The sequence below is a fragment of the Podarcis gaigeae genome (genome assembly GCF_964106915.1).
Source record: "Podarcis gaigeae genome assembly, chromosome: 5".
NCBI lineage: Eukaryota > Metazoa > Chordata > Lepidosauria > Squamata > Lacertidae > Podarcis > Podarcis gaigeae.
In genome coordinates, this window is record NC_139681.1 from 7,298,959 (window position 1) to 7,324,121 (window position 25,163).

The 25,163-nt window shown below is 44.6% G+C and overlaps 1 protein-coding gene across 1 annotated transcript in view; it reads left to right on the forward strand.

Moving 5' to 3' along the window:
• Nucleotides 1–25,163, forward strand: part of ANO2 (anoctamin 2) — a 153,894-nt gene that overhangs the window by 98,750 nt on the left and 29,981 nt on the right. Inside the window, exons 14-15 of the mRNA XM_083738731.1 lie at nt 22,774–22,848; nt 24,789–24,990. Coding sequence (XP_083594857.1) covers nt 22,774–22,848; nt 24,789–24,990 — 277 coding nt within the window. The remainder of the gene's footprint in view (nt 1–22,773; nt 22,849–24,788; nt 24,991–25,163) is intronic.

Genomic DNA, 25,163 nt, shown 5'->3' on the forward strand with positions numbered 1-25,163 from the left:
GCTATTCCTGAAGAAGCTTAGAGCTCTTCCAAAACCTGTCCCCCTACTTATTGGAGAATTTCCTCTCCCGCAAAACAAGCTTATGTTTTTCTGTCTCATTTGTAGAGCACTGTATAATTCATTTAGAATCTCAGTGGGTGCTGCATGGAACTTACTTTATTGTTGAGAGAGAACTGGTGGAGATGGCGGCGTGTGTGTTTGTTTCATTAAGCATTTTCCTAGCTGGCTGCAATTCTTGATCTGAATAAGTCCCAAGAGGATAAGGTAACTCATGGCATCTTCCCTTGGGCTTTAGCAGAACGGTAGGAAGCTGAAGAGGCTCACTACCTGGTCTAAGTGCACTTTGATGATATTGTTTTTAAGTTCTTCCTCTTAACCTTTTAAAAAGTTGGCTTGCAGGATGATGGGAGATAAAGATCTGGCCCCATAGCTCAAAAAGATGAACCCCCGTCCCAATCTATAATCATTACCAGACTGACTCAGTAAAGTTTTAATGGCGTCCAAGAAAGAATGTTGTTTCTCCTTCTGAGGCATTAAAAACATCAGAGAATGAGTTGTGCTAATGACCGAAGGAAATTTTGTCTACGTGAAGCTTGTTGGTTTAGTTTTGGGGATTCAGCTGACGGCCATATATGGAAGAGTACACATCAACGCTCTTGGCGGCGTGTGGTGTTTGGTTTTTATTTTTTCCATGCAGATGTATGTGGCAGAGAAAAGGAATTTAGTTCTTCATGCATAATGGGCTTTTACAGTTGTATGACAAAGGGAATATTTTAAATAGCTTTGTTTCTGGAGATTTGATTCTTGGTCAACAACTTGCGAGAGTGCTCAGTTTAGTCCCTGAAGATACGTATAAACGCCCTCCACCCACCCCAAAAGAGAAAAACTCTAATGTCCAAGTCTCGTTTTCCATTTGCATCCTATGAATTGTGTGAGAGAATCTGCAGGTAAAAAAAGCAAAGTGTGTTAATGTGAAGTGGCGCATCCAGCAAATGTCACCAAATTGGGCACTTAAGACAGGCCTGAAACTCATAATTTTGGAACAGGATTTATAAAAGCTCTATGTGATTTCATCATATCCTTCACCAAACACTAAGGGATTTATCAAAGGCAACAGAAATGAAGTGCCAGAAATGACTGGCAAAAAAAGAAGAGCAGGGCTCTCATCTTTGAAGTGCATTTCTTTCTTTTCTTTTCGTTTTACCTTGAATATCCCAATTAATCCCAGGGGCCTTTTACACGCGATATATGCATAAAGATATATGCATAAGTGATTTTAAAGGAGTGATGCATGGAATTCATATGAATATATACTTACTCTTTGTTCTATTTCCAGGAACTGAACTATTGCCTAATGCATTTTCCTTTCGAAATGAGTAAAATAAGTATGTAGGGCTGCCTGAAAATTTGCAGTATGCATTTTTGTGCTGCAAGAAACATTACGAAGTCTGGAGTGCTGTTTTTGTGTTACAGTGCTATCTGGCAATTTTCTTTTTTCCTAAAAGCATTTGACTAAATCAAGAAAACTAATGATTGCTACTTCAGTGATACCCAATCTGTGTGTCAGGGAACACTAGTATTGCCATGAGAGGGGACTGAAATGTTCTTGGCAAAATTAATCCTTCCTTCAGCATCCACCACACTGTGCATGGTGAAAACACCTTGTGAAGTATTGACCCACCACTGCCAAATCAATATCTCAAGGGAGAGATGGGCAGCAGCATCTCAAGGGACACTCTGATGCTTAGGATTACCACCTTGGTTTATTTTTTTTGCAGCCCCTGTTCCGCTGCCTCTGACAGCACCTTAAAAGTAAAAAAACTCAGCAGGTGAAGCTGGTTGCTTCATCTCCATGCCAGGCAAAGCTACACCTGCTTAGTATCTGCATGCCAGCCTGCAGTTAAATGCATAGGTTGCCTGAAGATAAAAAGGTAAAGGTAAAGGGACCCTTGACCATTAGGTCCAGTTGTGACCGACTCTGGGGTTGCGGCGCTCATCTCGCTTTATTGGCCGAGGGAGCCGGCGTACAGCTTCCGGTTCATGTGGCCAGCATGACTAAGTCGCTTCTGGCGAACCAGAGCAGCGCACGGAAACACCCTTTACCTTCCCGTCGGAGCGGTACCTGTTTATCTACTTGCACTTTGACGTGCTTTCAAACTGCTAGGTTGGCAGGAGCAGGGACCAAGCAACGGGAGCTCACCCCATCACAGGGATTTGAACCGCCGACCTTCTGATCGGCAAGTCCTAGGCTCTGTGGTTTAACCCACAGCGCCACCCGCGTCCCTACCTGAAGATACTAAACTAGTTTTACTAAAAACATTTAATAATAATACCTTTATTGTCATTGTACAACCTGTGTACAATGAAATTAAACGAGCCTCCCCCCACCCACCCAAACACTCAATCTCTTATCGAACAACGCACCACCTCGCAAGTCAATTGTGCTATGTTATTTTCCATTCAACAGCCTAACAGCCCATGGATAGAAGCTATTTTTTAGCCTGTTGGTAATGTTGATTATACTTCTAGATCTCCTGCCCGAGGGTAGAAGATTGAAGAGGTGCTGGCTGGGGTGTGAGCCATCCCTGAGAATTTTTCTTGCTCTCCTAAGGCAACGATCCCTTGCGATGTCATCTAGCAGACTCAAGGGACAGCCCATGATATCATGGGCTGTATTCACCACCCTCTGTAAAGACTTTCTATTCATGGCTGTCAGGCCAGCATACCACACTGTGATACAATATGAAAGGACACTTTCTATTGTGGACCGACAAAAGAGGTTCGTCAATTGTTGTTTATCATTGTTCTTTCACAAGACCCTGAGGAAATGGAGTCTCTGTTGGGCCTTTCTGACAACCTGAGTTATGTTGATTTTCCAAGTGAAGTCCTCACTAAGGTAAATTCCCAGGAATTTAAAGGAGGAGACTCTCTCCACACAGCCCCCCTCTCTTCCTCCAGAAGTCCAACACCATCTCCTTTGTCTTATCCAAGCAGGTGCTTCCAAATACACCTAGAATTTTGCTGGGAGAGACAGGGGCCAGGCTCACTAATGCCCATCTAACACTATGTGGCAATGCAAACTTTTGAACCCTTTCTGCATGTCTACGAACTTGTCAGGGAAATCTTGCAAACAGAGGCACAAAGCGAAAGCAAATGCTAGTGTAGGGCCAGTAATTGTGGCCTCCAGGACCAAAGGTGACCCTCGTAACCAGGAATATTATCCAGCTTCCCAGCTGGCAGTGCAGAGGAAGTGGGTGCATTGGTAGGAAGAGGCACTTGGGATTGGTTGCCTTTTGGGAGTGAAATGCAACTTTATCCCTCCAGCAGAGCTGCTTCAACATTCAGCAGAAATGAGAAGGAAGCAGGAATTCAGAAGGTGAAAAGGTAACAATTAGGCAGATTGATGGGCAAGTATATCGGGAGGTCTGAAGAACCATGTTTCCTTCTCTATTAACATTTTGCTGATGTTACACTTTTTTCCTGTGTCAGGCATTAAGCAGGGGGCACACCTTTCATTAATGAAAGTGTTATCAAACTATAACCACAGATGAGGTTTTGCTATAGACAGGGTATGACATCATAGCACCTTTCTTGAAGGGCAAGTCACAGATAAAGTATTGCAGCATGTTTAAAATCTTCAGCAGTTAATTGTCCCTCTTGGCTATTTCTTATGCTTAACTCTTTACCATGTTGGAAAAGGGAAGAGAGGCATTTAAGTGAACACAAGTGTGGCAATCACACACAGGGCCCCCGGACGTTTGACGGTCTGTTGACCCTGTGCCGCCACTGCGATTGCTTTTTCCGCTGCCACCACCCCGTATCTCACGGGGACACACGGAGTCCAGTCAGTTATTGACATAAACAAATAATCAAGTTTATTTTTAAATGCAGGAACAAGCTTATGGTTCCAGTTAGTTTTTCTTGACAGTTTCTTATTCTTAGTTCCTAACAACTCCAAACTGATTATTCCAACTATCTATCTGACTCCACCTAACAATTCCTCTCACTCTCTCACAATACAACTCTACCAACCCACACCTGAACCTCCCTCTTCCTTCTTCAACTCCCAAACCTCAACCCTCAACTCAACTGACTTTCAAAACCTCCTACTCTAACTTTTATTCCCCCCTTGCCAATCACATCACACCTATTTTAACCCTTTCCTTATGACCCATCCTAGGAGTCAAACGCCACAACAAATAACTCAGAGCTTGATATTCAAGCCAAACGGAGGGCTTGGCCTGTGACTAGAGAGTCAGAGTGCTTTTCGCCTTTGCACTGCTCCTTAGCACTCTTCAATGCTAAATTGGAGCAAACATCAATTCAGAGAAAACCTGAATAGCTGTTTGCTCCAACTGAGTGCTAAAAAGTGATTTTCCGGGACAGCAGGACAAGAGGAAGCAGTGTGGATAAGCCCTGAGTTGTGCAGGCTAAGGAAAGTTTGGCTTTTTACCCAACAGAAGGTGTGCTTTGACATGGCACAAAAGTTGGTCCTGCAGTCTATTGCGTGGACAGGCGGAGTCCCCAGATCCCGAGTGGTCCCCCCCCCCGTCATGTGGAATAACGACTCTAGACAACGTGCTATGGGATTAAATTGGCCACAACTTTATTAAATTTCAAATGTGGGTAGACCTTGGCTCAGGCATTGGGCGTTCTCCCTCCCCAGTCCCCAGCCGGGGACCGAGGGAGCATCAGGGTTATCCAGTGTGTGTGGCGGGGGATGGGCCGGCTCTGGAGAACATATGTTCAAGCAGAGATAGCCGCCCCCGTTATGCCGCTGCCGCAGGGGAGAGCAATGACGACCTTTCGGCGTATGGTCAAAGCCTCCCTTCAGAAAACCCCTTTAACGGGGAACCCTGGTATCGCCGCCGCAAAGAGGAAGATGGACTAAAGGATTCCGCCCAAGGCCTGATACCGCCAAAGTTGTGACGTTTTGCTATGGGAAAAGTGAAACCTGCCAATGCAGGGAAATTCCTTTCTGGCCCTTTAACAGCGACCTTATCGTAGCAGCGCCCGCATACCTGTGGAGAAAGGTTAACCTGCAAAACCTATGAAGAAAAGTTAACCTGCAAAAGAAGACATTAACTGAGGGTGGGTAGGGTGGGTAGGGTGGGTAGGGTGGGTAGGGTGGGAGAAGCTCTGGAGCCAAGTGAGGATTACCAGATAAGATCCACCCTCAAGTAACTACTGATTTACAAGACTTCAATTCGGTTTTGAAACTTTTTAACCTTCTTATAACAAACCTTACCACTTTTTTTACATCACCTCCTCAAAAGGCAAAAGTGGCGCATTGCAGTGCTGGGGCCCCTTGGTTTAACACCTCTTGCAAACAAGCAAGATCCCTTCTTCATTCTATCTATAATGAATACAAAAACTCTAATGCCCAGGCTCTACCACCCTCCTATTTACAAGCCAAAAGAGCATACAAACAGACTTTAAAGCTGGCCAAACGCGAATGGTACCAAAAGCGTTGGCGAGCCTTGATTGCGGCCTCTAGATCCCGCAGACCACAGGAATTTTGGGCTCTGATAAACAAAAGAGGAAGGAAGTACCCACTGGCGATTATCCCTGCGCCCACATGGGAACAATTCTTGAGTAAATATTTCTCTTTGGCAGAGGAATCCAACTCATCCACGGAATTCCGAGCCGACCATCTACCTTTGTGGCCCTCTACCGACCCAGAGCTGATAATGGACTTGATACTAGATCTGAAAACGGGCAAAGCCCCTGGGCCAGATCTAGTCCCTGCTGAGGCTATTGTTGCGCAACCGAGGTGGTGGGCTGAAATTCTGGCCAAAGTCTTTGATGCAATTAATTCTACGGGGCTTATCCCTAGGTCATGGAAGGAGGCCGTGATCGTACCAGTCCATAAAAAGGGTCCCCCTGCTGACCCAGAGAACTACCGGAACATCAGCCTTTTGTCTATCATCGGGAAAATCTATGCAAAATTTTTGCTGTCTAAGCTGTCCCATTGGGCATACGACTCAAATTTGATTGGCCATGAGCAAGCGGGCTTTAGGAACAATTATTCGACCACGGACCATATGGTAATTATGTATCATCTTGCCAGAAAATATTCTGCCCCGAGTCGGGGGCGCCTATGTGTCGCTTTCATAGACTTAAAGGCCGCCTTCGACAGTATCCCAAGAAACTGTCTATGGAAGAAATTAGAGAGATGGGGCATAGATAGAAGGCTGTTATGGCTTATAACCCAATTACACCACGGGTCGTCGGCTAGAGTGAGACTCACACCGGCGGGAAACCTATCCAATGAGGTCCCAATAAATAGAGGAGTGCGCCAAGGCTGCATTTTGGCCCCACTCCTCTTCAACTTGTTTATTAGCGACATGAAGCTCTTTCTGAGTGAGTCTCAAGCCAACATTCATGCCCCCCGCCTAGCTGATTTTCGCTGCCCTCTGCTCCTATATGCTGACGATGCAGCGATCCTTTCCTACACTAGAGTCGGTTTATGCAGAGCTCTAAAGATTTTTGCGGCTTATTGCAAACTCAACCTTCTGACAATTAATCATGGGAAATCTAAAGTACTGGTCTTTACCAGGTCTCGGAAAACTTACAGCTGGAAGTTAGATGGAGTCCAATTAGAACAGGTTTTCAAATTTAAATACCTGGGAGTCTTTTTTCACTACAACCTAAGCTGGAAGCCACAGATACAGTATTTACTGAACAAAGGGAAAACAATACTTTACACTCTACTCCAATTTTTTGCGGTCGACGGAGCCTCCCACATCCCTTCTGCATTGAAGGTGTACCACGCAAAAGTGGTTTCCACCCTCTGTTATGCTGCCCCACTCTGGGCCCCAGGGTCCAATTTAACATCGCTGGGGACATTGCAGAATCAGTTTCTCCGTCGCCTCCTGAAACTCCCCATGTGTGTGAGCAATGCAGCCATACATCTGGAGCTAAGGACTGCATCATTGGAGACTGTCATCTGGAAGCGAGTCTTTGGCTACTGGCTGTCCAGCTGGCATAGGCTTCCCGACCATTACCTCTTTCAGTGCCTCTGGCGGGATGACTTTGTTAATCCGTGGGTAGGAAAAATCCATGCCAAACTTCTGAGCATCGGAATTTCCCCAGCAGACTCCTTAAAGATGAACCTACGCTCAGCCAAAAGCCTTATCGAGCAAAGATTAGCAGACATTGAAAATCAACACAACCTCTCCAGGGGTGGGGGTGTCTGCTCCCCCAGGTATCATGGAATAACCCCACCACTTGGCCTTCCATCATATATGTCATCTCTTTCATCTGTACCACACCGACTTGCATTTATTCGTGCAAGGTTCAATGTTTTTCCATCGAACCTGCTGAGCCACAGATTTTCCAAGGGTTTGGTGTCTCCGCTATGCGAGTGTGACGGGAAAACAGTTGAATCTCTTCCACATATAATGTTGAACTGTCCCTTACATAGCATAGCCAGGACTAAATTCCTGGGTCCTGCTTTACTGCGCTTGGTTGGCAGGCCTGTTGAGTCACATGCCGCACTGCTTTTGCAGGATACAGATCCTTCTGTAACTCTGCAGGTGGCGAGATTCCTGAATGCGGTTATCTCACACACAAAAACCACCAAAAAACAACATCAACAACAAAAACTAATCGGACAGTTATGATGAGAGTGCATGACGGATCTCGTCTCCAGTTCTCCTTTTTCTGTGAACCGTCCCTTGGATCTTTCCGGGCCCCAAGCTGTTATTTGTCACTGCTCAATGACCCACCCTTGCATCGTGGTGTTCCCCTTCTGTTGTTAGATGTATTGGTTTTTATGTTTCTGTGCTTTTAGGTTTGTACATATTTTATGGGCTAATAGCCGTAAATAAATAAATAAATTTGATTTAAATAAATCCACCCTCTATTGTGTGGGCAGGTAATCCCTCCCCCTACCTGGCCTGGTTTCCCTGGCAACGCTTCCCCCAGGTGGGATTGGACAACTCACTGGGGTAGGCGGGGACCTCCAGGTATCCCACCTGAGGGAAGGCAAAGCCTATGCTGATGGGGCCACTCCAGATCCAGGGCTGCACGCGTCCACGCAAAGGGCGCCCCCCGTTTTAAGTGGGGAGCGGTCATTTTATGCTGCATTCACTCATTAAGTGCTGGGCAAGTTAGAAAAAGAAATAAAGAACCTGCCTTAGAATTTGGATGCCACCTGTGACTAGTGTCTTAGCGAACTGGGCAGTGTCTTTGTGACAGCCAGCACAACTTGTGATCCAGAGCTACCAAGCTAAATTGCAGCCTGTCAGCCATGGAGAGTGGTTTACCAAGTGTTTCCCCTTTCCTTTATTTATTTATTGCTTTGGTTTTCACAGAGAGCAGAAGCATGAGGTTTATCAAGTTCCCGATCACCTGCTATACAAAACTGATGGGCTGCAATTGGCTTAAATGGCCACCGGCAGGACTGTCACCTAAACAGAAAAAAGCCCAAACTAACCTTTTGCTTTCTTTCTGGACGGTTTCCAGAAAATCATTTCAGGACTCTTCCACTCCCCCTTTAGCCTTTTTTTCAAATGTTCCACCACAAGCCCTGTTCGAATAGCACTTTTTAAAAGAGTTGGCAACCCTACTCACATGTGTTCCAGCATGCCAGCCTGCTTTGGGGCTAAACCTGTCAAGGAAGCACGACACACATGCATATCTCATATTCATACCAGTTTTTCTCGTATTGCCCCACTCCCCATGTTTTGGATGTTTTCCCATATTTCCTGCCTTGCCTTATACTCTCTCCATTTGCTGGTGGTTATTACTTGCATTGTCAAAATTCAGCATGAAAACAAGATAATGTAAAACACGGAGCAAGATTTAGAATCTGTTTTAATAATAATAATAATTTTATTTATACCCTGCCCTGCCCTCCCTGGCCAGAGCTGGACTCAGAGTGGCTAACGCCAGTAAAATTACAGTAAAATCATAATGGGGGGGGGGGACCAATTTAAAATACAGGTTAAAATGCAATTTAAAATGCAGCCTCATTTTAAAAGTAGCCCATAGATCAAAAACATAAGGGGAGGGAAACATAAGGGTCAGACTGAGTCCAAACCAAAGGCCAGGCGGAACAGCTCTGTCTTGCAGGCCCTGCAGAAAGATGTCAAGTCCCGCAGGGCCCTAGTCTCTTGTGACAGAGCGTTCCACCAAGTCGGGGCCAGTACTGAAAAGGCCCTGGCCCTAGTTGAGACCAAGAACTACAAGCCTGTAATTTGCTTCCTTCCCACTGGGAGAGCGCCATTTTGTTGACTGCTTTCTGAACTACCTGACCTTGGTAATCTTTACACCAGATGTGTAAGGTAGGCCAGTGTTGTTGTCTTTCTCATATTGGAGATGGGAGATGGGAGCTGAGAGCGAGAGGCAAGGATGTAAAAATCCAGCTACCCTCATTGATAGCAATTTAAAAACTGGGTCTGGCGAGTGTCAGCTGGGCTGCTCAGGACAGCAAGAAACCTGTTTCTGTTGCCCCAATATGAGCCCCAATATGTGTGGGATCTGGCTGGTATCTCCTTATAATAATAGCAACATGCATATAGTGCTTCTCTCTCACCCCAGAGTAATTACAAACATCAACCACTAATTGGAGGAAGGGCTCCCAAGTCAGACTTAGCTGTGGAATGCATTTGGCTCCAATTCTGTCAGCACTCAACACCCGAGTTTGCAAATAGCAGAACTGATGATAGATAAAACGATTAGTTAGATATCTCCTCCATTAGCAATGCAGATTGAGGAGTTCTAAAATTTCCCAAACAGTGTGTGCATAAGGCAATATTTCACCTAGCTGACAGCAAGCCATTCTGAGATGTGCTAGCCTGCCTGACTGTTGGTATACCTTAACCGGTCCTCTTCTATGAGTGCCTGAGGCCAGGGGTCAGCAAACGTTTTCAGCAGGGGGCCGGTCCACTGTCCCTCAGACCTTGTTGGGGGGAGGACTATATTTTTTGGGGGGAAATGAATTCCTATGCCACACAAATAACCCAGAGATGTATTTTAAATAAAAGCACACATTCTACTCATGTAAAAACAGCAGACAGGCCCCGCAAATAACCCAGAGATGCATTTTAAATAAAAGGGCACATTCTACTCATGTAAAAACAAGCTGATTCCCTGACCATCCGTGGGCCGGATTGAGAAGGTGATTGGGCTGGATCCGGCCCCCGGATCCGGCCCCTCGAATTTTTAAGAGCTGTCCATGATGAAAGAATGGGCCATGATAAAGAGACTTAGTGGTTTTTAATGGTAGGTGACGTTGCTGGGGACTGGGGAGGGAGAACGCCCAATGCCTGAGCCAAGGTCTACCCACATTTGAAATTTAATAAAGTTGTGGCCAATTTAATCCCATAGCACGTTGTCTAGAGTCGTTATTCCACATGACGGGGGGGGGGACCACTCGGGATCTGGGTGTTGGAGATAAGCAGTGTCCAGTGCACAGCGGAATGATGAAAAGTACGTGCCAACATGCTCTATATTACTTTATTTACACTTCAAAGCTGGTAATTTACAGGAAAACATCTTCCCTCTGCCGGAGCAGATAAAGGCATCCTCTCTCCTCTAAAGCACGGAGAGAATCACACCACTGAACTGCAAAGAACAGTGAAAAACAGGAAACCAGTGTACGTCACATCCAGTCTCCTTTCCCGTGAGAAAACCCAACAGCACTTGACTGTTGAATGTAAACATTGTCTTGTGACAAGCACTTCGCTGCTCAGTGAAGGAAGCAGAAACCAACATCCTCCCCCTTTCTGTGAACATCACTGGGCAGCGTGTTCGTACAATATCAGTACAAACCCAACTTCTGCACATAGGTACAGTGTTGATCCCTTGATACAATCTTGGACAATACATCAGCAGGAATTTCATTACCTGGCATATAGGACACAGTTACGAGTCCCTTCTGAATACGTTCCCTAGCATGTTGCAACTTCAATTGCAAGTGCTTCGTGCTTTGCTTACAACCTTCAGAATTCAGCAAAGCCAAACATGCTTTGTTGTCCTGGTAAACCTGGATTGGACATTTGACAGGAATTTTCATGTCTTTGCACAATTGTAACAACCATTCACAATCCTTAAGTGAATAAGACAGTGCATTCAGTTCTGCTTCACAAGTACTTAAGCTAACTGTTGTTTGCTTCTTGCATGACCAATCAAATAGACCCTGATTGTACTTATAGCAAACTCCAGACGTACTTTTCCTGTCTGTAGTGTCACTTCCAAAACTTGCATCTGCAAATATCTCAAGACCACCAGACTTCTGATTGTTAAATCTCAGTCTGTAATGCATAGTGCCTTTCAAATACCGCGCTATGCGTTTCAGAGCTTTCCAATCCTTAACAGTAGGATTGTTGACTTGTCTGCTTAGCAAATTACAGCTAACAGCAATGTCAGGTCTTGAACATCTGGCAATGAAGTTTAGCTTGCCTAGCACACTTCTGTACAGTGTAGTATCAGAAAATGCTTCTCCAGTGTCATCTACCTGATAACCTGTTGTCATCGGTGTGTCTACAGGGTTAGCATCCATCAGGTTTAGTTTGCTTAACACATCAGCAATTTTACGTGACTGGTGTACTAGAATGTTACCATCTTGATCTCTCTCTATTTCCAGAGATAGGTAGTTGTTTACCTCACCAAGATCTTTCATGTCAAAGTGCTCTTTCAGTTGAGCTAGGGCGTTATTGTACATTGTGACATCTTCCCAAAAGAATAAAAGATCATCAACATAAAACAAACAATACAGTTTCTTTTGCCCCTCCTCTTTGACAAATACGCATGGATCAGCTTTCCCTTGCTTAAAACCTAGAGAAAACAATACTTCAGTGAGTTTTGTGTGCCAACACCGTGCACTTTGTTTGAGACCATAAAGGGACTTCTTCAGAGCACAAACAAATCCCTGTTTTACCTGTACGCCATCAGGTGGAAGCATATAAAGTGATTCATCTAGAGATCCGTACAGAAAAGCTGTATTCACATCATGGTGACTAATGTGTAGATTCTCTTCTGCAGCTAACTTGAGCATAAGCCTAATGCTCTCATACCTCACGGTGGGTGAGTAGGTCTCGTGATAGTCTTCACCTGGTACCTGTGCAAAACCTCTGGCTACCAATCTGGCTTTGTGTCTGACTATCTTGCCATTTTGATCTGTCTTCGCTTTGAAGACCCATTTGCTTCCAAGCAGTTTCATTCCTGGAACTACTGGAACAAGATCCCATGTTTTGTTCCTTTCCAAGGAATCAAGCTCAGCCTTCATGGCATTTAACCATGGCTCAGCTTCCTTTGAATCCAAATCCTGGATTTCTTGGAAACTTGAAGGTTCAAACACCTTCTTGGAGCTTTTAACAGCTGTTACTGCTATCTTAGCAAACTCATCAGCAAATCTCTTTGGAGGTCTGCCTTTTGTTGCTCTCTGTGACCTACGAATTAGCCTTAAGTCTTCAACACTCTCCTCTTCCTTCTTAGGAGAAAAGTGACCTATTGTGAACAATGGTTCCTCTAATTCTAGATCAGAGCTTTCAGAGGGTCGCATAGAGGCTTTCGCACTCTTGAAATCCTCTGAATCACCTGATTCAGTTTCAGACTCAGACTCAGAACCTTCATCAGTGGGTGTGGGTTGTTGCGGTTGCTTTTGACTATCCTCAGTTTCATCACTGTCATCAGGATAACATTGGAAAATTCCCACATTCCCCCCCCCCCCACTTGGCATTGTACTCAACACTTCTTGTGAGCTTAATTGCCTTAGAGTCAGTCATCATTATTCTGTAAGACCCTTTCTGATAACCTAGAAAGATACCATGCAATCCACGCTTGTCTAACTTGGAGTTTTGTGGTGAGTGAACCCACATGTCAGAACCAAAAATTTTCATGTGTTTGATGTATGGCTTCTTGCCAAACATCTTCTCATAGGGGGTACAACCAATCGCTGAAGATAACCTGCGATTATAACTGTAAGTGAAACATGAGAGAGCTTCGGCCCAATAACTCTCTGGAAGATTGGCATCATGCAGCAAGGTTTTTAACCCTTGAAGCAATGTCTGATTTGCTCGTTCTGCAAGTCCATTCTGCCATGGCGAGCGAGGACTAGACAAATCGTGTTGAATTCCTTTCTCAGTCAGAAAAGCTTCAAACTGCTGAGAAGTGAATTCTCCCCCGCGATCACTGAAAAGAGTCTTTACCTTCTTACCATGCACATTTCCCAACCAAGCACAGAATTCCTTGAACCTTGGAAAAGCCTCTGATTTCTGCTTGAGATTGTACACATAAATATACCTGGAAAATGCATCAATGAGAACCATGAAGTACCTGTTTCCACCCAAAGAGGGCGCTAGTGGTCCAACCAAATCAGCATGAACAACCTGGTATGGTTCTGTAGCTTGCCTACTAGACACCTTACCTTTCGCAGCCATTTTTACCTTGTTTGCTGCGCATGCCTTGCACTTCATGTGGTACCTGCAGGGTTTAATAGTCATACCTTCAACCAAGGCAGGCATTTTAGATACTGCCTCAAAATGCAAATGACCAAATTTTCTATGAAAATCGTGAATACATTCTGCATGCAAACTTTTGTTAGAACCTGCAATGCAACAAGTGTCATCCTGCACAACATCATCAAAATACAAAACATACAAACGATCAACATATTCAGCATGCAATACATAATCATTTTTCTTTGTGATGATGCACCTTTTGTTCTTAAAGGAAACGTCAATTTTCCGCTCATTCAGCTGTCCAACGCTGAGCAGATTATGCTTGGCATCTGGCACATAAAGCACATCCTGTATCGATAAGTCCAAACTGTGAAGAACAACAGTTCCGTAGCCTTTACTGGGAATTGTGTGGTCATCCGCCTGGTGAATCGCACCTTCCTGCGGTGTAAAAGACACGAACAGTCGCTTATCGTTGCACATGTGGTGGGTCGCCGCTGAATCAACAACGAAGAAAGATCTAGACGTCTTCTGGACCTCTGCAACCTTTGGAGTGAAGCGTGAGACCATTGCCTTGTGCTGCGTTGTCCTGGACACCGGACCTTTGCCTTTGCCTCGGCCTTTTCCACGCGATGAGCTTTCGCTGCGCTGCTCTGTCTTGGCCCTGGGATATCTGCATTCCCTCTTCATATGGCCTAGACGTCCACACGTGTAGCATTTCACTGCCTTCAAAGCTTTGGCGCCATCTGGTGGTTCCACTGCACTCTGGGATGACGTCTGTGAAGTCTCCCCCTTGCCCATGCAGCTATCACCCTGGCGGTCTGCTTCATTCTGAATCATGGCAGTATCACAGGCTACTCTGAGCTGAGCATGTGGCTGATTGGCATCAAATTCCCCACTTGCCTCATCCAGCCTTCTGCAGCTAGCCATCTCTGCTGCTTTAAATCAAGCTGCTTTATACAAGCTGCGTCTGTGTACAGCTGCTTCAATCCAAAAGCAAATTCAAAAGTACTTTCGATTTCCAGCCTCTGCCAGTGAACCTGTGCCTTTCTGCTTAACTGCTTTGCTTATCTGCAGCTGCTTCAAACCGCATTCCAAAGGCAAGTTCAAAAGTGAAAGTTCTCTCTGCTGTCTTAAATTCATGCTGCGACACTGCTGCAGCTGCTTTACTTTCGATTTCCCCCAGCATAGGAAAAATTTATCCTTCTAGCCTTTTGCCTGTGCCACGGCAAAACCGGCTATAAAAGTTCAAAGTCCAGCCATAAAGCCATTAATTAGAAGCTGGCAGGCTGCCCGGAGCAGTAGCACATACCTCATCAATCATCTTGACGCGCAGAGATATCGTCCGATCCAGCCCTCTGCATTCCGATCCTTTGCCGGCACTCCAATTCTTTGCTCCTTTGTTCCTTTGCCAGGAGCCCGACTTCTGGAGTCCATTCTCAAAACACTGCGTTTTTCTGGGCCCGGAACCAAATGTTGGAGATAAGCAGTGTCCAGTGCACAGCGGAATGATGAAAAGTACGTGCCAACATGCTCTATATTACTTTATTTACACTTCAAAGCTGGTAATTTACAGGAAAACATCTTCCCTCTGCCGGAGCAGAGAAAGGCATCCTCTCTCCTCTAAAGCACGGAGAGAATCACACCACTGAACTGCAAAGAACAGTGAAAAACAGGAAACCAGTGTACGTCACATCCAGTCTCCTTTCCCGTGAGAAAACCCAACAGCACTTGACTGTTGAATGTAAACATTGTCTTGTGACAAGCACTTCGCTGCTCAGTGAAGGAAGCAGAAACCAACACTGGGGACTCCGCCTGTCCACGCAAACATCTAAAACATAAATTAGTTTGGGTGTTCTGTTTCAGGAGACACATACACAGCTATTTTCTGTATGAAGTATGCATTTAGGAAATAAACATTGCAATAAAAATACTTCTTTGTGGTTGTGCTAATGTGATAGACTACAGTCCTAACCCCACTTACCTGGAAGTAAGCCCCATTGAACTGAATGGGACTTACTTCTGAGTAGACATGGGATAGAACTTCAAGCATGGACAGCTTTCTGACAGGCCATTAGCTGATTAATTAACTTTGTCCTTAAGCTGCCACAAGGTTCTGTTGTTTCTGGTGCTAAAGAATGCCCAATGCCTGAGCCAAGATCTACCCACATTTGAAATTTAATAAAGTTGTGGCCAATTTAATCCCATAGCACGTTGTCTTGAGTCGTTATTCCACATGAGGGGGGGGGGGGACCGCGCGGGATCTGGGGACTTCCGCCTGTCCACGCAATGTGTTGCCATGAACTTTTCTACATCAAATACTGAGAATCTAGTATTAGGTACTCATTGGGAAAGCAGAAAAGCCATGGGGTCAAGTAGGTTCTGCCTGGCTTGAACTTTATCCATCAGGAACAGAACAGTAAAGCAGATTGCCAAATTCAGTTGGTTTTGTCGCTACTGTCATACCCTGAAGTTAATGCCATTCTGAATTTCACCTTTTAAAAATGTAAAACAAACTTGTTTCCTTGCACAAACAAGTAACTTGTTCTTTGTTTAGTTTTCTCCTATCTGATCAAGCTCATTTGTGGTGAACAAAACATTAAGGAATGATGCCCAGCAGAAGAAAAACAAATCTTTTCCTAATAACGATGCACGTTTTGTTAAAAGTTTCCAGATGCCTAATCTGTTGCTAATTTGGTTGTCCTTGCTTGGGCACAAATGAAACGGTATTAGGATGATTCCATTTTGTAGCCACATTGATGCTTTTAAGTTTAAGAAGTTGTTCCATTAGAACCACTGAGTTCCGCTGGATTGTATGTACCAATGTAAGTGATTTGTGCTGTGCAGACTTGTTTTTTTAATAGCAAAATTAATATAGAAAAGGGAATAATAATGTGGGTAACACTCTGTGTCTGAGATCCACATCAGTCATAGGATCAGACTTGGGGCGAGGGTGTCTGTGCCAAGGGAGAGATATGCAGGTCTTCCCTGGATATTTTTAAAATTTAAATTATTTCTTATTCCCTCAAAATTAAGTTTAGGGGAAAATAATTGGCAACTTTGGTCCCAGATTTTGCAGCCATTTCACACTTAATGGAACTTCTTCTGTAACCTTGGACCTCATCCCCCAGGACTCCTGAGGGGCAGAGGGTGGCACACACAAAACAGCTTGCCTAATGGTCTCCATTCAGGCCCTCCATGAATCACCGTTTAGGATGTGCAAACTCCCCCTCCCATCCGATATATCTTGCTGGTCTCTCAAATGCCTCAGATTCCTCCTGCCCCCAAACATAATGTTCTACATTTGCCGTGAAAATTTGTATTTTGGTGATATTTGGTGTAAATGCCCAATTCTTACGTTGCGGTAAAGAGGAACAAAAACTCAGTGCTCCCAAAGGGGTACCCAGATAGCATTTGAAGTCTTATTCTCATCAGGTCTCGTTGATTAGAATCTGAGCCAACTGTATCTTTTGTCCATGATCCTTGCTGTTACTCCTTTTTAATAATATATTATAGTTCATCTATTTTTAAGGGGCATTAATAGTTGCACGTTGTATAGGAGTTAATATAAGGAGTGTTAGCATGTCATCTAAACTGGCAATTATATCATGTTGTAGATCCTGTAGAAAGAAAAATACACTCAGAGGAGTTACATGGAAAGTATCAGACATATGAAGGGCAGCCCAGGACGCGAGGCCTCTGGAGAGAAGGAGAAGGCAGTGAATGTGGGAAGGCCTGAGCGTCCTCCTCTCGCTTGTCACTTTTAATCACTGTCAATAACTTTTTTGTGGCTGAGTCACATTCTCGGAGTTGAGCCTGCCAGCCAGAGTCCCACAGTCGTTAATTGCGGTGATTCCAGGAGAAGGTTTTGGAAGGTGGTATTGGGAGAATGTTGTTCCTCCCTGTGGGAATTATCCTTCTCAGGACTGTAGTATCATATCCTGTATAATGGCTGGATCTAGACACATGAAAGAAGCATTTCAGTTCAAAGCGTGGTAAACTTCATAAATGGAAGTCAAGTTGGCGAAAGAACCATATGGTGCTGCAGTGTTGTATAATGCAGGTCCAGTATACCTGAAGGAGCGTCTCCACCTCCATCGTTCTGCCTGGACACTGAGGTCCAGCGCCGAGGGCCTTCTGGCGGTTCCCTCCCTGCGAGAAGTGAGGTTACAGGGAACCAGGCAGAAGGCCTTCTCGGTAGTGGCGCCCGCCCTGTGGAACACCCTCCCACCAGATGTCAAAGAGAAAAATAACTACCAAACTTTTAGAAGATATCTGAAGGCAGCCCTGTTTAGGGAAGCTTTTAATGTTTAATAGGTTATTGTATTTTAGTGTTTTGTTGGAAGCCACCCAGAGTGGCTGGGGGGACCCAGTCATATGGGTGGGGTATAAATAAATTATTATTATTATTATTATTATTATTATTATTATTATTCATACAAAATGGCTTTTCTTTACTAATGTAGCTGAGACCAACATCTGGCCAGTTGCAACCAGTTCAGTGGTTTGCTGGGTAAAATCAGTGAGTGCCATTATGTGTCGAAAGAGCAGCAAAAGTGTGTATCTCATAACAAAAAAATTCCTTCCAGTAGCACCTTAAAGACCAACTAAGTCAGTTCTTGGTATGAGCTTTCGTGTGCATGCACACAAAAGCTCATACCAAGAACTGACTTAGTTGGTCTTTAAGGTGCTACTGGAAGGAATTTTTTTTGTTTTGACTATGGCAGACCAACACGGCTACCTATCTGTAACTGTGTATCTCATGTAAGAGTATTGTGTGTTGGATAGGGAAGGAAGGATTCGGCAAGGCAGCGAATTATTCTCTAGGTACCATTTCAACACTTTTCCCCTGTTAGGTTCCTCCAATACTACTGAGGAAAATATCTGTAACCTAGAGGCAGGCGAAAGGACCATTAAGTGCTGCTAAGAGACTTCGGCATAACATTGTAATTTGAGCAATACAAATTGCAGAGTAAATTTGCCAACTGGCAATTTCCATTTCCATTAGGCCAAAGCTGATTTTATTATAGCAAATAATGTTGGTTGAATGGGTAATTTTTGCAATAGATTTGTGATAAAATACTTTCTGTCAAGAGATGTAAAAGCTTGGACAGGTGGAACCTGTTTAGCAAGGCATTTTATTTTTTTTAATTTTAGCAGGAAAAGCATCGTGAAGGCAGCAGAATAATTGTGATTTTATTTGACAGTTTGTGGAAGAGCAGATGTAGGCACATGACATTAATCTTAAATCTGTATGTTAGTAACTTTAATGACTATCCAGTTCAAATACTGCTATGGTACTGGAGTAATTAAAATGAAATTATAGTCTTAAAAATTGCTCTGTCTCTTTGGTATCTGTTTATTGTTCCAATAATTAACCTAGTAAAAATGCTCCTTTCATAAGTAAAATATGTAGGGAGGGTGATATTTTATTGATTTTGTGACACAGAAAAACCCCACAGAAACAAAATTGAACTTTTCAAATGAAGTTCAAAAGTTAATCTATTTTTATGGGCTTTGCAACGTACCAACCAAAGCTTACTTAGCTTTGCTTGGTTGAACCTTTTAATTAATTTGAAACATATCCTCTTAGTTTCAACTTTAAGTAATCTTTAAGTGACTCTTTAAGTAAGAGTCAACTTTAAGTAATTGTGTTTGGTTGGCTTGCTTGCTTAAATATAAGAAGTAGATAAGTTAAAATGAATTGGTTGCAGCTTTGTTAAACAATCAGTTAAAAAGAAAATGAAATGTTGTTACAATGGCACATGATTTCTCATATAAAACCTCTGGAGTTCCAGTAGCCAGAGCAATGCTCAATAGCAGCCATTCTACAGTGAATATTCTAGCAATATGGGAACATAAAGTTCCTGAGTCAATCCGAGGTATATTCTCTTTAAGACATCTGTTTTCTTGGGATTTTAAAACTATTTTTTAAAATGGTGTAAAAAAACAGTCAGCAGTTCAATCATATATTGGACTCGCTGAGTTCAGTGGAACTTTTTCCTGGGTAGGTCTGGATATTTAGGATTGTAGCTTAAGATTTCTATATAGAAGGCTGTGTTATATCTGCAAAGCTTGTGTTAAAATGAACAGCCCAAATCACAAAGAAGGAAACTTAAGTCGCCAGAGTTAGGAAGGGCGTTTTCCTGAGCCACTGCCAGATGGTATAAGCATCATTGGCCCAGCTGAATCAGTGGCCTAACTTTTTCCAAGACATCTTTATGCATTCAGTGCTTCTTCGACTTTCTGTACTATTCATACATTCATATGTACATAGGCCTTGCATCCACACGCTTCCCACCCCCCCTCAAAATAAGGTGGAGGGGAGGTCGGGAGAGGAGGAATCATAGCAGCTGAGTTTTGTTCTCATCCAGTTTTCTTATATACAAGCAGTCCTGAGTCATCATGACACATACAAGATTTCCAGAGGGTGATAATGCAGGTCCCCTCAGTTTGTCTTCTGACCATAAAGGTAAAGGGACCCCTGACTATTAGGTCCAGTGGTGACCGACTCTGGGGTTGCGGCACTCATCTCACTTTATTGGCCGAGGGAGCTGGTGTACAGCTTCTGGGTCATGTGGCCAGCATGACTAAGCCGCTTCTGGCAAACCAGAGCAGCGCACGGAAACACCATTTACCTTCCCGCTGCAGCAGTACCTATTTATCTACTTGCACTGGCATGCTTTCGAACGGCTAGGTTGGCAGAAGCAGGGACCGAGCAATGGGAGCTCACCCCGTCACGGGATTCGAACCGCCGACCTTCTGATTGACAAGTCCTAGGCTCTGTGGTTTAACCCACAGCGCCACCCGTGTCCCCTTCTGACCATAGTTGCATTATAAAAATGAATATCTGTAGCTATTCTTTGGCCGCTTCTGCTGATGGTTTTTTTTGGGGGGGGGGGCAGGGAGAGATTGGGATTTGCAAAAGCAGATGTGTTCTTAAGAAATAGGTGCACCCTTTTGGTGGAAAAAGTCTTCGATTCAGCCAGCCACATGACTTAGATCAGGCCTGTCCAACAGGTAGATCCTGATCTACCGGTAGATCGCTGGACGTCTTTCTTAGATTACTGGTAGATCACTGGCTCCCCCCAATGAAGCTCAACAAGTTTGGGTCCCCTAAAAAAAGATCAACAACAACTTTGACCTGAACCCCCAAAAAGGGGGCCAATCACTGCCAGTTTTTTAACTCTGTGAGTAGATTGCAGTCTCTTGGGAGTTGGCCACCCCTGACTTAGATGTAACAGCTACTCTTCTGTTTCAGAAGTCATGGCATAGCTATATTTAGGAAAATAATATAAGCACCTGTGAATATGTGTGTTTCTTTGTGTGGTGTGGGAATTGGAGGGACATATTTTGCTGGTCACAAGGGCAACTTTATTTAGTGATGCTGCTACATGACATGAAAGGCGTGTTAGAGAATCATAGATGTCAGGGGTTCAGAAGGAGAGACACAGGAGGGGGAGCAAATGGAGAGTGAGGAGGAGGAGTACGAGGGGGGCGCAGGCAGTGACAGTGGCCAGAGTTATTCCACAAGCCTCTCTAGCGAATCGGAGGACTCACAGAAGGGAGCGCCGGTGGCCAGAGCAAGGGAGATTCCAAGGGAGAAACCTCAAGAGGGAGGGGCCAGCGGGGAGTCTCTGAACAGCAGCTGGAGATCAGGGCCAGCGTCTCCACCAGAGCGCAGTGGGGAGGGGGAGTCCCAGGAGTCGGGACCAGTGTCCTCACCACCAGAGGGAGGAGAGGAGTCAGGTTTGGCAACACCCACATCAGGAAGCGGGGAAACGGTCAGAAGGAAAGTCACCGGCTGGGCGCGCGCCCCAAGTTCAAATGTACAGGAGCGCGGCACAGCGGGGAGCCCGGGAAGGGAGCCAGGTCCTAAAGCCCGCCGGAGGGAGGGGCAAGACTCAGGAGGCTCAGCGTCAGAGGAGTCCAGGAAGGAGGGAACCCCAGAGGGCAGAAGGACCCAACGCAGGAAAGAGCAGCGCAAGAGGTGGAGCCGGGCTAGAATCTTAAACTGGTGTGGGTGGAGCAGTGAGTCAGAGGGGACTTAGCCGGTCTAGCGTTAAGACGTGGGCCTGCGCGCCCAGAGCTTGGAAATGGAAACTAAACTTCAATAAAGACTTTTGTATATAATATCCACTGGGCGTTGGTCCTCTGTGAGCTGGGACCTAGCGGCAGTCCTGACAATAGAATAGAATCATAGAATCATAGAGTTGGAAGAGACCACAAGGGCCATCGAGTCCAACCCCCTGCCAAGCAGGAAACACCATCAGAGCACTCCTGACATATGGTTGTCAAGCCTCTGCTTAAAGACCTCCAAAGAAGGAGACTCCACCACACTCCTTGGCAGCAAATTCCACTGTCAAACAGCTCTTACTGTCAGGAAGTTCTTCCTAATGTTTAGGTGGAATCTTCTTTCTTGTAGTTTGGAACCATTGCTCCGTGTCCGCTTCTCCGGAGCAGCAGAAAACAACCTTTCTCCCTCCTCTATGTGACATCCTTTTATATATTTGAACATGGCTATCATATCACCCCTTAACCTCCTCTTCTCCAGGCTAAACATGCCCAGCATAATGTGTAGAATGATATAATGTGTAGAAGGTAGACCATAATAGATTTGCTTGCTGACAGGATGAGTAAGCCAGAGAAAACAATGAAATAAGACAAATAGCAGTTCTTAATTTCTAATTTAAAAAATTGGGGGGGGGACCCTAGGGAAGAAATGTCTACAGTAAAAATTCAGTCTGCTTTTTCAATTATAGATCGTATGAGAGTAATGTGTCTTCATATATTGGATAACATTTGGGATGAACAAGAAATATGGTTCAGTTTGCATTATAATGTATGAATCTACCCAATTTGCACTTCCCAAAACAATATGGGAATGAGAGCACAGAAATGTGCACATCTCCAAATATCGCAATGACACACTGAAACACTGATAAATTTTCACACGCACTTTAAAAAAATCACAAAAATGGTGTGGAGATGTGAAGGGCTGACTTTAAGAGTGGGAAAACAAGAAACTAAGAAAAACCCAGATTAACAGATAAAATCTAATTGAAGGCAAGGGGGGGCATAGTAACAACTAAGGCAGAAATCATTTCCACACTTATTAGGGACTAAGATCTACTGGAATCCATCAGTGATAGTGAACTAAGTTTTACTCAGAGTAGACCCATTGAAATCAAGAAACTTGATTAAGGTAGTTAAAACTTAGTTGAATAACACCCAATGGGACTTCTGAATAAACTGTTTATGATTGCACTGTATTTCATCACACTGATTCCAAATTGCGCTTAACTTTTCACCTTATTTATTTACTTGGCATCATAACTGATGTTTTCCCTATTATGGCTTGTACTAGGATGAGAAGGAAAAACTGACCTGGAAAGACCGTACCCCTGGCTATCTAGTGAACTTTGCATCTATCTTATTTATGGTAATTTTGCATTTTATTTCCTTGCTTCTTTAACAGTGGCCTATATTAAATTTGCCCTGACTGCATGGATCTTCAGATTGAATCAACATTCCCTAACATATGCATTACCTTTGCTGTTTTCCCTCAATGTATCCTTCTTTTAGACTGAATTGGTGATGGACTAAGAATTGCAAAAGTTTAAAACGTCAATTGCACCACAAAGTCCAGATTCAGTGCTTGGTGCCGGATTGGTTCAATTACCAGCTCATTTGCCAGATCGTGGCTGCCCCTCCCAGAACATCTCAGACCGTGGATGTTGGAGCACAGTGGTGACATTGTTCTTGCTCTTTGCCTGAGCCACTCCCCAATAACCATCTTCCTGAGCTGCTACCCAGGCACTGACAATACTTGCTTTTTGCTCCCTGGACTCCCTGGTTGTCTTATCCAGTCACCTTCTCCCAATGCATCACAAAAAGCATCACTGGGAAAGACTCTAACTGAGCTATCAGGCAGAGAGAGAGACAGTCCAGGCCACAAACTCCAGCAGATATTGCACATATACATGTGTTGCTTTGCTCATGTCCTGTGCACTGGTGCCACAGGTGTTGCATTGCAGCATTTGAGCAGGTGCCAAGGAGGTGCCAGGCAGAGTGGCATGTGGCTGCTCTGTGTCAGTCAACTAGCCTGTTGCTTTCCAGTGCAGTCGAAGATGATGTTCCCTTGCCAGTGTTGGAGTAAGAGTCAGCTTCTGATTGGCAATCAGAAGGTCGGCAGTTCAAATCCCCGCAACGGGGTGAGCTCCCGTTGCTCGGTCCCTGCTCCTGCCCACGTAGCAGTTTGAAAGCACGTCCCAGTGCAAGAAGATAAATAGGTACCACTCTGGCGGAAAGGTAAACGGCGTTTCCGTGTGCCGTTCTGGTTCGCCATATGAACCAGAAGCTGACAACATGGCCACATGACCCGGAAGCTGTACGCCGGCTCCCTCGGCCAATAAAGTGAGATGAGCGCCGCAACCCCAGAGTCATCTGCGACTGGATCTAATGGTCAGGGGTCCCTTTACCTTTAAAGATGCTAATAGCAGTCATCCTTTACAGATCCAACAAGGAGAATAATAGTTCTCTGAGCAAAGGCATAGACTGTCAATCATGGAGACGCAGACTAACCAGAAGACCCTACCGTGTGGGTCACCAAAAGAGTCCTTGAAGGACAGCATGCCCTCAACAGGATAAGCAGCCACATTTGTTCATGTGTTCTAGGGGCATATTTAGATGCACATTCAAAATTGACACTCGGTAGTTCTGGCCAGGTGGTGCTGTGGGTTAAACCACAGAGCCTAGGACTTGCCAATCAGAAGGTCGGCAGTTCGAATCCCCGCAAGATGGTGTGCTCCCATTGCTCAGTCCCAGCTCCTGCCAACCTAGCAGTTGGGAAGCACATCAAAGTGCAAGTAGATTAATAGGTACCGCTCCGGGGGGAAGGTTCGCCAGAAGCAGCTTAGTCATGCTGGCCACATGACCCAGAAGCTGTACGCCGGCTCCCTCAGCCAATAAAGCGAGATGAGCACCGCAACCCCAGAGTCGGCCACGACTGGACCTAATGGTCCAGGGTCCTTTACCTATACCTTTTGGTTCTGGCCAGTACTGAATATCCTAGAATTAGTGGTGCTCCTGTGCCCATGTAGTTCAGAATTGAGATCAGCAAACTGGATGATGCTGTGCTGGCATAAGCAGGGACAGTCCCGCACCAATACTATTTAATCCAAACCTAAAAGGTCAATGGAGAAAACCCATTGGCCAGCCATGTGCAGAGCATTTCCCTTCACAGAGGAAGCTGCTTAATATGTCGGCATTTGGGCTCTCTAACGTCACTCAAGATCATTAACTGCGGCAAGTAGATTTACTGTATGTGCAAAAATGCTTGAATGTATGCATATCTATGAATACCTGTGTGTCTCTTTTCAGATTTCACTGACGTTTTCATTGGTCTTTGGTGTGATTGTGTACCGGATAACTACAGCGGCAGCACTATCCATGAGTCCCAACGAGTCAACCAAGTCTAACGTCCGAGTGACGGTGACAGCAACGGCTGTCATCATTAACCTTGTTGTGATACTTATCCTAGATGAGATTTATGGAATGGTTGCCAAATGGTTGACAGAAATGGGTAATGCTTTTTCACCCTTCATAAGTGCATATGTTCTGCTTCTTGCCAATAATGTTTTTGCCCCACAAAGTAGGACTTTTCATTCATTCTATAATATTCACACCTCCTTCAATTTAGAGCAGGAGTTTTATATTGTACTATATTTTGCAAAATGCTGAAATTCCCCAGAAGCT